Source organism: Oryzias latipes, chromosome 19 (genome assembly GCF_002234675.1).
Source record: "Oryzias latipes chromosome 19, ASM223467v1".
Classification (NCBI taxonomy): Eukaryota; Metazoa; Chordata; class Actinopteri; order Beloniformes; family Adrianichthyidae; genus Oryzias; species Oryzias latipes.
In genome coordinates this window covers 8,690,744-8,703,271 of record NC_019877.2, presented here as the reverse complement: position 1 = coordinate 8,703,271, position 12,528 = coordinate 8,690,744, and the positions used below count along the sequence as shown (strand labels likewise).

Below are 12,528 nucleotides of genomic sequence, written 5' to 3'. Positions count from 1 at the left end.
ACATAACATTATGAAGTAGTTTTTTCATTTGTGTATAAATGGAAGAGTGGATTTCATCACTGTTATGGTGTTGCAGATTTGTCTGAAATTAAGGGTGGATTTGAAGAAAGATGTTCCCTTGATGTTGTAAAAAATGAAATGTATTATACTAACAGGGCTTCTATTTCTAAAGCCTGGATAACTCAGTGAGGGTCTAAAACTGCAGAGTTAAAATGTTTGTAATAAATGTGAGCTTTTCAGGTCAATATGTGGTCTGGTGGGACAATAAAATGTTTGACATCAAAATTGATATTTGAAATGTGGGTATGTCACTTGTTGATTTGATGAGTGGAATGTGTGGGGTGTTAATGGGAAACTTCAGTTTGTTTGGCATAGTTCTGCTGAGGAGGACCGCCTCAGGAGTTCGCTCAAGGACCACCTGCTGGTTCCCGAACCTCACTCTGGGAAGGAGTGATCTTCCTGGCTGGGGAGCTCTTATTCTGAAAGGTGCTCACCTAACTGGCTGGAGCCAGGGCGGCGTATTGCCTTTCACACGCTTCTAAAATACTCTCCGGGCAGAGCCTGAAAGGGTTACTGTTTCCCAAAGTGCTTCATTCTGCGCAGTCGAGAGGGGGCGGCTGAGTGGCGCCGTCGAGTCAGAGACGCAGATTCTGAAAACCCCGAGACATCATCAAGAAAGAAGCTGACAGCAAAGAAAGCAGCCCCCTCCTGCTCTTTCTCTTTTCCTCAGCTGGCATGCTGCCGTCCTTTTTCCTCAGCTTACCAAATCCTCCTCTCTGTTTCTGTCACAATAACTGAGCGGCAAGTGTCAAGTCCAACTCCGCCCGCAAAAAAACACCACAACGCACAAGATGCGCCCAGTGGAAAAGCTCTCAGACATTAGTCACTGTTCTGTTTAAGTCGTTGTTCTTATTTACAGAATAATACAATAAAAACAACCCCGTGCAATGACTCCTCAGTTTGGTTCAGCGAGTCTCCCTGCGCGTTACAGACGCATTTAATTAGCCATTTCTCACACGTGTTGCAGTTCTCCAATTAACTAACGTCAAAAACAGTTGACCATTGTTTTATTGGCTTCTTTGTGATGCCCCCCCTCCTATCCCCCTCTCATCCTCTGGGGCGGTAAGACTTGAACAGGCGCCGCTCTGCCTTAGTTCACCTCTGTACAAATACGTCAGTAGAACTTCCACAGCGCAGGCGATCCCATCCACGTCTCATCACTTGACACCGTTTGAAATGGATGAATCGTATTTTACGCATTATGTTAAGGCGTCGGATCTCTGCCACCAGCGTGTGCGTAGACAGTAGGGATGAGGGCTCCCTCGGCTGCGCGCGCTCAGACAAATGAATGCCAGTTCTTTGGAGGCGTTCGAGGTATGCGCTGCGCATTTCACGGCGCAGTAAATCAGGCCTTTCTAAAATGACTGTGACGGCGTGGAGCGTCAGGCAGTCCACAGTCAGCGAGCCTCTGCTGCTTGTTAAATAACTCTGCTCTACTTAGGAACCCAGCCATATGCGCACTGTGGATGGAAGACAGAGGGTAGTCTAACTGCACGTACTTTTTACGCGTGTTGGGAGGTTGTTCGGCAGGAGTCAAGGCAGCAAAGATGTCATAGAAAACAAAGGAAATGTAGTCACCTCTTGCATGGAAAGGTTTGACATTGTGATTGAGACAATGGGCTCAGATGATTTACACCAAACACGCCCCCTGGATGCACTCGCTTTAAGCAACGTGGCTTGACACTATTGCATGTTGAAAAGATAGACTTTATTGCTAAAACGTGTAACCATAACATTTACACTGATATGTCTTTATTTTTTTATTCATTCTCTTTTTTGTCATTTTTCAGAAATATTCAAGTAGACATCCTCCATTTATCCTGGTATAGTCTGCTATTCTCTTTTCTTATGCTCTCTATACTCACAAATCGTTACAATAATAAATAAAACAGATTTATTTCTACAATACTATGTATTCCCAAAAAGCTGAGTCCACGCCTTTATATATATTTTTAACCTCAACTTTTTTTTTTTTTTTTTTTTTTTTTACAATTTAATTATTATTGATATTATTACCATTATACAAAAACTCTAGGCAGCATTGCAGTGAAATATCAGTCAGTTGAAAAACAAAAAAAGTCACCTCTTGGAGAAGTGTAGCATATTTTCAATGTCTTATAAAACATGTCAACCAAACAAAAGATGCCCTTCCTCATGAAGTTCTCCTGCCCTCCCAGTCCAAAAAAAAAAAAACGTTTCAGGGTTGAGAATAAAATATGGTCCTGGTTCAATTAGAAAAAAATAGCTGCATTTTTCTTAAATATGTACAATGTTGGTATTTCACTTAAAATGCTATATAAAAAAATAGATTTGCTATGGTGCCCACCTCTGTAGAGAGTTAACAGTGCAATAGAGACCGTGTTTCCAGTCCACCCCTCCGTCAACCTGCACGTGCTGCTTCCTTAAAGCAAATCAGCACGAGCACTTGCACTCTGAGATGATTGGGTATTGCACCTGTATCCACGTACAGTATTTCTGTCTTAGAAAGCCTTGGCAGTACCACCGCAGGAAAATCTTGTTGATTGACTTGGCGGGTTTGCATGACATGCCCTCAGGGAAGGAGCACGAGCGCTCAGAGAAGCATTTTCCCTCTTTGATGTACCGGGGCCAGAACCTCACTCCCAAATCCTTCCAAGTGTACACCACGGGGCAGTGCGTGTACGTCCACAGCCACTGCAGGAATTTCCTACGGGCTTTCTTACCCACTTTTACCCTCTTTCCATAAGGAGTCTCTGTGAGGTCCAGCTTTTTAATCTCGTTTGGCATGGGCCCCTGCAGCTTCACCTGGTAATCTGAAGCAGAGAGGTTCACCTGCAAGGGCGAGCTGATGGACATAAAGTTTGGGTCAAAGTTGCTGCCGAGTTTTTTCCTGAGAGTCCTCTCGGCCAAGTCCTGCTCGCGGGGGTCGTACTCTGGATCGGGGTCCTCCCTCAAGTCGGGGACGGGGAGGTGGTCACTGGGCGATGGACGGAGGCGAAGGTAGTGCTGGGAAAGTCCAAGGTGAACGCATAGCAGTGCGTAAACGAGGAGCGTTTGAGAGAGAGGCATTATTCCTCTTCCTTTGTAGACAGGTTCTCCTCTCGTGAAAACAGTTCAGTTCTTGTCCTGGTTACCGCGCTCTCTGCAACGAGTAACCCGGAACTTCATAAATAGTAGAAGTTCAGTCACCAACGAGACGATGCTTTTAATAGCCCACGTTGGCTTTGAATGCCAGAGAGCATTAAGGGCGCCTTTACCTTGTCAACTTCGCCGCACTGTGAGATGCCCTCGCTTTCCACAGAGCTCTAATCAACAAGTAGATCTAACTACAAGAAAGCAATAAGTGCCAAAAACAGAGAAAACTCTTTTCAAAGTCTTCCCTGCCTCACCCCGCTCCTCAAATTCACTTTGGATTTCTTTCGGTTGTCATGGTTACCCAGGGGACTCAAAGCAGCGACGAACTTTCTAAACTTGATGACAGGCGGGAGCAGCATGGAATTAAGTGTCTTTTTTTCTTCTTCTTTTTTCCTGAAAAGACAAACAGATCCGGCTTGTCCCGTGAGAGAAGGGTGCACAAAAGAGGACTTCAACAAGTTTGAAATGTCACGCGCCCAGCAATGAGGAGCTGCCTTGGCCAATGTTATTTTTACGCACAGCTTTCATAAACCAGGTCTCTCTTAACTGACGCTCTCAAGCTTGACAAAAGTTCCAGGGCGCACCGTCCATTGGCTGAGGAAAGAAAAAAAGCCAGTCTCTTCTGTTATTCCGACAGCGTTTACGTGCAACTAAAAATGTCCAGAACTTAGTGCACCCATTTATATTTTCCAGAAGATGTTCCAAATCTCATATCTTTTATTTTACACGGATCCCCTTAGGGTGGATTATTTCCACGTGCGCGTGTATAACAGCAAAACTCAAGAAAATTGTTATTTTCTTTTTTTCTTCTTCTCTTTAGTTTAGTTTTTCACAATGACGCGCGGAGCTGGTGCATTTCCACTGCAGGCTGCAATGAGCGTCGACCAGAGTTCAGAGTTTGCTTTAGTGCAGCATTGATGAATCCTCTCAGAAAAGCTCCAAATCTCAATGTCGCTGCATGTCGAGCCGGTCCATCATCTGGAGCGCTTTTGCCCGAGCTCCGCAAGCGGTCAATTCCTGAGGGAGCCTCTACTCCTTTAAGAACTGCAACAGAAGCTCCTACTGAGTCGCTCCTACTTCAGGAGTCTAAGAGGCTTGGCGCTGGAACCTTTCTTTGCTTAGGCACACTGTGTGTGAGCGTGTCTGCAGCGAGTGGTGCTCAGTCCCAAGTTAAATATCCTCCTCCGATGGTACAAAGTGTCAGAGAGGCCTGCCCACCCCAGCTACTTTCACTGTGATTGACAGCCCCGGGCTACCCCCCTCCCCCCTCTCACAACGTGGAAAATATCAACCTCAATGACAAGGACCAACTGGGTCCTAAAGCACGAGTTTTATCCGTATTCCAGATCAACAGAGAGCTGTGCGTAAAAGCGCACGTCTATCCTCTCTCCAGTCTAAGAGGTAACTGTATTTTCCTGCAATTTTACTCAAGACTATCTGTGATGCACTATTAGGTTCAATGCGCTGTCAATATTCAGCTCAAGCCTGGCTCATTTTCCTGGGCTTGAACTTTCCCATGAAATTAATGGGAATCGTTGCAAAGCATTTCTGCGGGAAAAGGGGGCATTGCATTCCACCTTTGTTCACCGGGATTTGGGTCCACACAGGAATTGACCGGTTGAACTCAGAGGTCACAAAATAGGTGCATAATTAAGGGCTATAAATGGCCATGGATAACTAAGTGGTACCTTTCCCATACTAAGCAGTCATTAGGCCTTGTTGAACTTTTTACTTTTGATCCCTTCTATAAGGGAATTTGGAAATTATCCAGGCACACATTTACTGATCAAAATAATACTTTGAACAATTTGTTTACCACTAGTATCTTATGATTACACCTCTGAGGTCATATTTGAAAACAGACTTCTTATATTAATGAAGTAAGTTTATTTATAAAAATAGCATTGTTATTTGCTTCATTGGTCTAAATAATAATCTTACTTTTTTCCTAGTTATCTCTTGAAAGGTGCATTTTTTGTATCTGCTCTGTTGCTCTGATGATAAACTGAAACAGTTCTTATCTTGTGAGGTGGTCACTAGAGGGCGTTGATCCAGCATGTGGTGGGTTTGATCCAAGGGTCTCCCCCTCTCTCCCTCACTGATAGCTCATGTTTAAGTGCATGCAGGGAATTAATGTTTTTCTGTAGCTTTCTATAGCTTTCTATAGCTTTCTATAGCTTCTATAGCACAGCCCTATGAACCTGCACACAAACCTTGTAGAGAAGGATCACAGCTCACCTGACAAACTTACCTGAATTGTAGGAAATAAAAGCTTAAAACTTATGTGTGATAAAACTAGTAAATGTGGTTTTGGTGTTTTTAACATGTTCTTGTAGTATTTTTTCTCATGATGGAGGACAGATTGTGAAGAAAATTAATCTTAAAGTTGCATTTCCGTATTTTTTTTATTCAAATCCTTGTGAATCAGGAGCAGATGAAAAACTTTTGTTGGTAAAAGCCGGTAGGTGGGTTGTAGGTACTACAGTTGGCAGGCCACAAGATCCCTGCTCCACTCCATTCTCATGCATCCAGTTGCAGATCTATTTTTGTCTTCATTTTCCTTGTCTGAGCTGGTATTTGGCTCAAAACTGAACAGTTGGATAATTCCACTATTGCTCGCCATTTTTGTTGCAACGGTAAGGTTATGTTGGGAGTGTGAGAGGCTGTAAACTAGGGGTAGACAGTCTAAAAGATGGACGAGGACAGGCTAACTCTGCTGCAACAGTCCTGCCCACAACTCAAAGGTAAATCTCTGAGGAATATCCTGTTGCTCTGCAGAAACTATGATCTAGGAAAAAAAACAACTTTTTTTCACTTTGCCTAAAAATTGTATAATTATAATTAAAAGATCACTGGGAACACTTTGAAAACAGATCAAAAGATGACTGAAGTGGGACTTTTAGTCTGGACCGTAAAAGTATAAGCAAGTTTCCTTTTCTATCTTTTCTGATTACTACAAAAAAAAAAAATCAGCCTCCATTTTCTTTCATAAAGTTCCCTGTATACACACAGTCACAATCTAGTTAATGATTAGAGTTCCAGTAGACTGGTCTCAGTGGGCAGCGGGGACAGTAAGACTGGGCCGGCCACTGTAGAAGTGGTCGTCCCTATTGTTTTTCACCCCATGTCTTGCGGCGGCGCACCGAGAGAGAAACCCCATGCAGGGAAAAACACTTCCCTTCCTTATTCCGTCTGAAACACTAATACTCAAGCAGCCTAGCAATAAGTCGACCCCCATCCCCTGGCTAATTACTGGAGATAAAGACAAGAAGGGAGGAGTGGAGTAGAGTGCTGAGCATGGTGGGAGTGCGGACAGGGGTTTTAACACAGTGGTGGTGCTAGATGGCAGTTTACTGTGGAATGGCTAATTAAATAACTGCATTAAAGGACCCCAGCTTACTTTAACGAAGCTCATCAGCCTCTGACAAGTGAGATGCTGGGCAGGTGGGGGGAACTGGGGCGGTGTTGGTTCACCATAGAGGAAAGAGGTGGGACCGCTGCTGAAAATTGGCCTTGTATAACAAGGGGACTTAGCTCTTTGGTTTTCGAATGATTGTTCACGCTCCCTTAGGCCTCAATAGGGCGCATGTGAGGGCGCGCTGGGGGTGGGAGGGTAGTGGCCCTTAGGCACAGATAGGACCCCCTTCTCCTCATTTGCTATGAATGCTACACACCCGCACACTCATTCACACCCCCACAACTCTATACAAAAGCCTCTGCCCAAGGTCCAGACAGGAGCTTAGCCAGCACATCGGCACAGCAAGGGCCAAGCTCGGCCAGACTGGCTGACTGTGCCCACTGGGGAACGGTAGAATGGCAAAGAGGGGTGGATGGACCCGAAGTGTTTGGAAAGGACAGCGGTGTAAACACAAGAGTGTCAGAAACTAGCTTAGCCAAGTAGAGCCTGACCCACAAGGTCAGCAGTGTTTGAGTCATAAAGCAGTAACCAGACAGAGAAGAAGGAAAAAAGTTATCTGTTTTTAAATTAAGTTTGTTTTAGACGCCCCTGTGGCAATACAAAATGTCTAAGCGAATTTTAATCTATTGTTGGTCATATTAATTGACCAAAAGGTTATATCTTTTGGTCAGTTAATATGGTGTTGCTTTAAAGCTAATAAAACTTTACATACAAGACAGATATTTTTTGTCTCGCATGAGATACCCTAGTGGTTCAAGATACAGTAAAAATGCTCAATGTTCGTATACAGGGAAACAGGTTTTTTTGCAATTGTTGATCAATAAAACAAATTTTACTCCCCCCTCTCTCATCTCCCATTGTACTTCTATCTTTTCTTTCTTTTTTTTTAAAACCAAACTCTGTCTCTGGGTCTTAACCCAAAGCAGATGCCGTGGAAAGCATATCAAAAATCTGTCTCCCGTTAGTGCTACTTTTGAAGCCCCTTCTACATTTTTTTCTTCTACCCAGAAATTCATCGTAAAGTTATTTTCACAAAATGCCCAGTAAACAGCATCAAAGAGGTATTCTACCCCTAAAGAGAAAATGGTAGTTTTCATGCAGTTTGTTGTTGTTACTGAAGGAGCAGTGAGCCATGTTGCTGCTCATTTTGAAGTCAATCTGAGCTGGGTCCTGCATTCTTTGTTTCGATTACAACATTCCAGTCAAGATGGAGAAAATGCTGTATGATCAAAAGCTGTGATTAATAGTGATCATATCGTAGACAGCTCATTGGTTTTTTGAACTGCCGGTGGGGCCTGCTTTGAACTCAGAGACTGACAGACACGAGCAATGCCAGACAGCATCCCTGTGACACATGCAATCTGTAAATATATAGACTTTGTTGTAGTTTTCACATGTTTTCAATTAGTCGTTACAGTAACTTCAACAAATATGAGTGCATGTTTGCAGGACCAAACTGTAGAACACATTGGAAGTCCTCATCTGTCCTTATAGACAATTATGGTTTTGGTTGTTTGTTTTTTACTTTGTTTTACAGTAAATCAGATCAGAAATCCTTGTGTCAATGGTAAGTTTTAAGATGAAAAAAAAAAAAAACTCTGACAAAAAGGAAGTTGGTTGTAAATATATTAATTATCCATTGTTTTAAAAGTGCCATCTTCAATTATGTAAGACATTTGATGTTGTGATGGTCCTAATTTGACATCTGCAGGACACTAATGCACAGGTTTGGACATTTTCTTCCTCACAGTTCTAGATTGAGGGGATTTGGCATTTGCTTTTCTAAAAAATGTAATATTTATTTTTCAACACTATGGCGCAGGTTTGGAGGTCAAGGATGTACATTCAGGATCATAAATATTTGGACAGAGAAACATTATTTCACATTCTTTCTAATTTAGTTTATGTACAGTACCACAGTGAATATTAAATAAAACTACTCAGACGCCATTGAAGTGCAGACTTTCAGCTTTTATTCCATGGGTTGAACAAAAAGATTGCATAAAAATGTGAAAAACTAAAGCATTTTTTAAGCACAATCCCTTAATTTCATGGGCTTGTAAGTAATTGGACAAATGAAATAACTGAAAACAAAATGGTCATTACTAATATTTGGTTGAAAACCCTTTGTTGGCAATGACAGCCTGAAGTGTTGAACTCATGGACATCACCAGATGCTGGGTTTTCTTCTTCTGAATTCTCTGTCAGGCCTTCACTGCAGCGGCTTTCAGTTGCTGTTTGTTTGTGGGCCTTTCTGTCTGAAGTTTAGCCTTCAACAAGTGAAATGCTGCTCAATTGGGTTAAGATCAGGTGACTGACTTGGCCATTCAAGAATATTCCACTTCTTTGCTTTAATAAACTCCTGAGTTGCTTTGGCTGTATGTTTTGGGTCCTTGTCCATCTGTATTATGAAATGCCGTCCAATCAGTTTGGCTGTATTCACCTGGATCTGCGCAGACAGTATGTCTCTGAACACCTCAGAATTCATTGGGCTGCTTCTGTCCTGTGTCACGTCATCAACAAACACTACTGTCCCAGTGCCACCAGCAGCCATGCACGCTCAGACCATCACACTGCCTCCACAGTGTTTTACTGATGATGTAGTGTGCTTTGGATCAGGAGCTTCTCCACGCCTTCTCCATACTTTTCTCTTGCCATCATTCTGGTAGAGGTTGATTTTGGTTTCAACTGTCCAAAGAATGTTTTTCCAGAACTGTGCTGGCTTTTTTAGATGATTTTTTAGCAAAGTCCAATCCTTCCTATTCTTGAGGCTTATGAGTGGCTTGCATCTTGCAGTGTACCCTCTCTATCTACTTTCATGCAGTCTTCTTTTTAAGGTAGACTTGGATTTTTGTTGAATCTCCTGCAGCGGACAGCTCCCGAGTCGCGCGCGTGCTCCCACCTGTGCTCTCAGGTTCAGACATTTCTCTGGAGTATTCACTGATACAAACGAGACTGGAGGCACTTTCAGCTTTCCGGCAGCCATCAACCTTGTCACCACGAAGAACTCACAGCAGGTGGCTCCGCCTTTATTTATACTGACAGGTAACTGTGCGCAAAACAAAATAGTTCCCCAAACAAGAACACGTAAAGATATTCATCGTAGTTCAACACCCCCACTCGATGAAATCACAGGCTTTCACATAACATCAGTATTAATTTCCAAACATATAAGAACTAAACTTTTCAATCTTGGCTCTTGGAGCAGACTTCGTGAACACATCTGCAACCATGTTTTCTGTCGGGCAATACTCCAAAACAACTTTACCCTGCAACACATTGGACCTGATGAAATGGTATTTTATATCCACATGTTTGCTCCGCTGGCGATTTACAGGGTTCCTTGCTAGGCGTATAGTCCCTTGGTTGTCCTCGAACAGTTTGGTTGTTGGTTCAAAGTTGGGGTCCATATCCTTCAAAAGTTGTGAGAGGTGAAGCGCTTCTTGAATGGCGGCGGCTAATGCCATGTATTCAGCTTCACACGTTGACAGAGCAACAGTTTGCTGTTTCTTTGTTTTCCATGACACAATGGCTCCGTTTTGGCTAAGGCTGAAGCAATAGCCTGTAGTACTCCTTCTGTCCTCTAGGTCGTTAGCCCAATCAGCGTCAGAGTAGCCCATCAGTTCAAGTTCAGTGTCACATTTATTATAACACAGTCCATAATCCTTGGTTCCTTGTAAGTATCTGTACACATGTTTCAGTGCTGTCATGTGTTTTTCCCTGGGATCAGACATGTATTGAGACAGCCTGCTGACAATCCAACTTATGTCCGGCCTAGTACAGGTCATGATATAGATAAGGCTTCCTAACATGCCCCTGTATTTCCTCTGATCTGTTTTGGCCCCTTCTGGAGTTAGATCACATTTGATTTCACTGGGAGTTGCCCTTGATTTGCAATCAGACATTTCAAACCTTTCCAAGATTTTGAGAATGTACCTGGTTTGATTCATTCGAACAGAATCCTTTCCCTGTGAGAAATCAACTCCTAGAAAATGAGCAAGTTGCCCGAGGTCTTTCATTTTAAATTTACTTTTTAGTTTTTCCTTGACCTCCTTTAAACACACCTCATTGCTTGCAGCCACAACTATGTCATCAACCCACACTAACAGGATGACCTTTTCCTCCTCAGAGAGTTTAGTGTAAATACAGTGATCAGTCTGACTCTGCACAAAATTGTTCTCAAGTAGAAAATCATGAAGCATGAGATTCCAATTCCTACCAGACTGTTTGAGTCCGTAGATAGATTTGTTTAACTTGCAAACCAATTTAACCCCATTTTTTGATTTAACCTGAAAACCTTCTGGTTGGTCCATGTATATTTCGCAATCAATAGGTGCATGCAGGTATGCTGCTTTAACGTCCATTTGGTGTAGTGTCAGGTCATGCTGTGCAGCCAGCTGCATCAAAACACGCAATGAGGTCAAGTCAGCTGTCGGGGAAAATGTCTCAGAATAGTCAAGTCCTTCCACCTGACTGTATCCTTTTGCCACATACCTGGCTTTGTAAGTTTCTTTCCCTGTGTCATCTTCTTTAAGAGCATACACCCACCTTCCCCCCACTGTTTGTCTACCCTCTGGTAACGGCACAAGTGAGAAGGTGTCAGTCTCTTTAAATGTTGCCATCTCATCTCTCATGGCCTTTTTCCATTTCTCTGCTGATGGTGATGCCAGAGCCTCTTTAAAGGTTTGTGGCAGTCCAACTGTAGCCCTGTAACAGTAGTCAATAGTCAACTCACGGTCATGTACCACACACTCATAGTCCTCCAAGTACTTAGGCTTTTTTCTAGCTCTACCAGTTGAAAATTGAGTCTGTGCGTCAGTGTCTTCGTTAGTGTCTGGTTTTGTGCTCTCTTCCTTGTCTGTTTCTTCTCTTTGTGTCTGCGTTTCTGTCAGTTCAGGTAGTGTAGGTACCCACTCCATGTACTGGTCCTCCGCTTGGTCAGTCTGTGTCTGACTCTCAGTCTTTTCACTCGTTATAAACTGGACCAGCCTGTGTTTCTGAACTTTGTTTGACTCTGGAAAATAAATCATGTAAGCTGGTGAATGGCGATCGAAACCCACAAAAATTCCCTTTTTGCCTTTTGGGTCAAGCTTTTTCTTGTTTTGTTCATACACCACACAATCTGAACCAAACTTTTTCATTTTTGACAGATTCGGTCTCTTTCCAGTAAAAAGAAAATATGGTGTTTCCCTTGTCCTCTTACAATAACACCTGTTTCTTACAACTGCAGCTGTCCTAGCTGCGTAAGGCCACAACTCTTTTGGCAGGCCTGATTCTATCAACATGCAGCGCACCATTTCGAACAATGTGCGCCAGTTCCTCTCCGCAGTCCCATTCTGATGGGGGGAGTAAGGTGCAGATCTTTCATGCTTAATAGCATTGTCTCTGAGTAGTGACTGGAACTCTTCAGAAATGAACTCTGTGCCATTGTCTGACCTTAGGCGTTTTACTTTGCCATAAACTGCTGTATCTGCTAGGAACTGCTTTGTGGCTTCAACTGTTTTGTTCTTACTCCTCAGAAAATACACATAAATGGCACCAGAAAAATCATCGGTAAAGGTGATGGCATATTTGTACCCTTCTAGTGACTCTGGGGCTATAGGCCCACCCAGGTCTGTATGGATGAGCTCTAACGGTGCTTTAGCTCTTACATCTGCTTCCCTGTTTCTGCTTTCAGTGAATTTTCCCTGCAGGCATGTTTCACACACATTAGGCTTACACTTTTTACCTTTGATTTTCATTCCATCCACCACTGTTTCGAGTTTGATTATGTCATCATAATTACAATGACCCATTACTTCGTGCCAAGTTTTGAGATCATAACATGCATTACAGGTATCATCACAGTTCTCTTTTGCCACATCCAGGTAATACAATCTGTCTTTTACCTTCATTTCACATGTCGTACCGTTGGGAAGTATCATTTTGTTGTTGTT

At 42.9% G+C, this 12,528-nt stretch overlaps 1 protein-coding gene and 1 long non-coding RNA gene across 3 annotated transcripts in view; one reads left to right on the top strand and one right to left on the bottom strand.

Moving 5' to 3' along the window:
- The window catches only part of LOC111946375, a 118,737-nt gene that overhangs the window by 15,201 nt on the left and 91,008 nt on the right, over positions 1–12,528 (top strand). The window lies entirely within an intron of this gene.
- On the bottom strand, positions 1,747–4,349 carry LOC101160110 (noggin-2). The gene has a single exon (XM_023949163.1). The coding sequence runs from the start codon at positions 3,106–3,108 to the stop codon at positions 2,473–2,475; it is 636 nt and encodes a 211-aa protein (XP_023804931.1). The 5' UTR covers positions 3,109–4,349; the 3' UTR covers positions 1,747–2,472.

Coding starts and splice junctions, on each gene's coding strand:
- LOC101160110 (XM_023949163.1), bottom strand. CDS start 3,108: ATGCCTCTCTCTCAAACGCTCCTCGTTTACGCACTGCTATGCGTTCAC.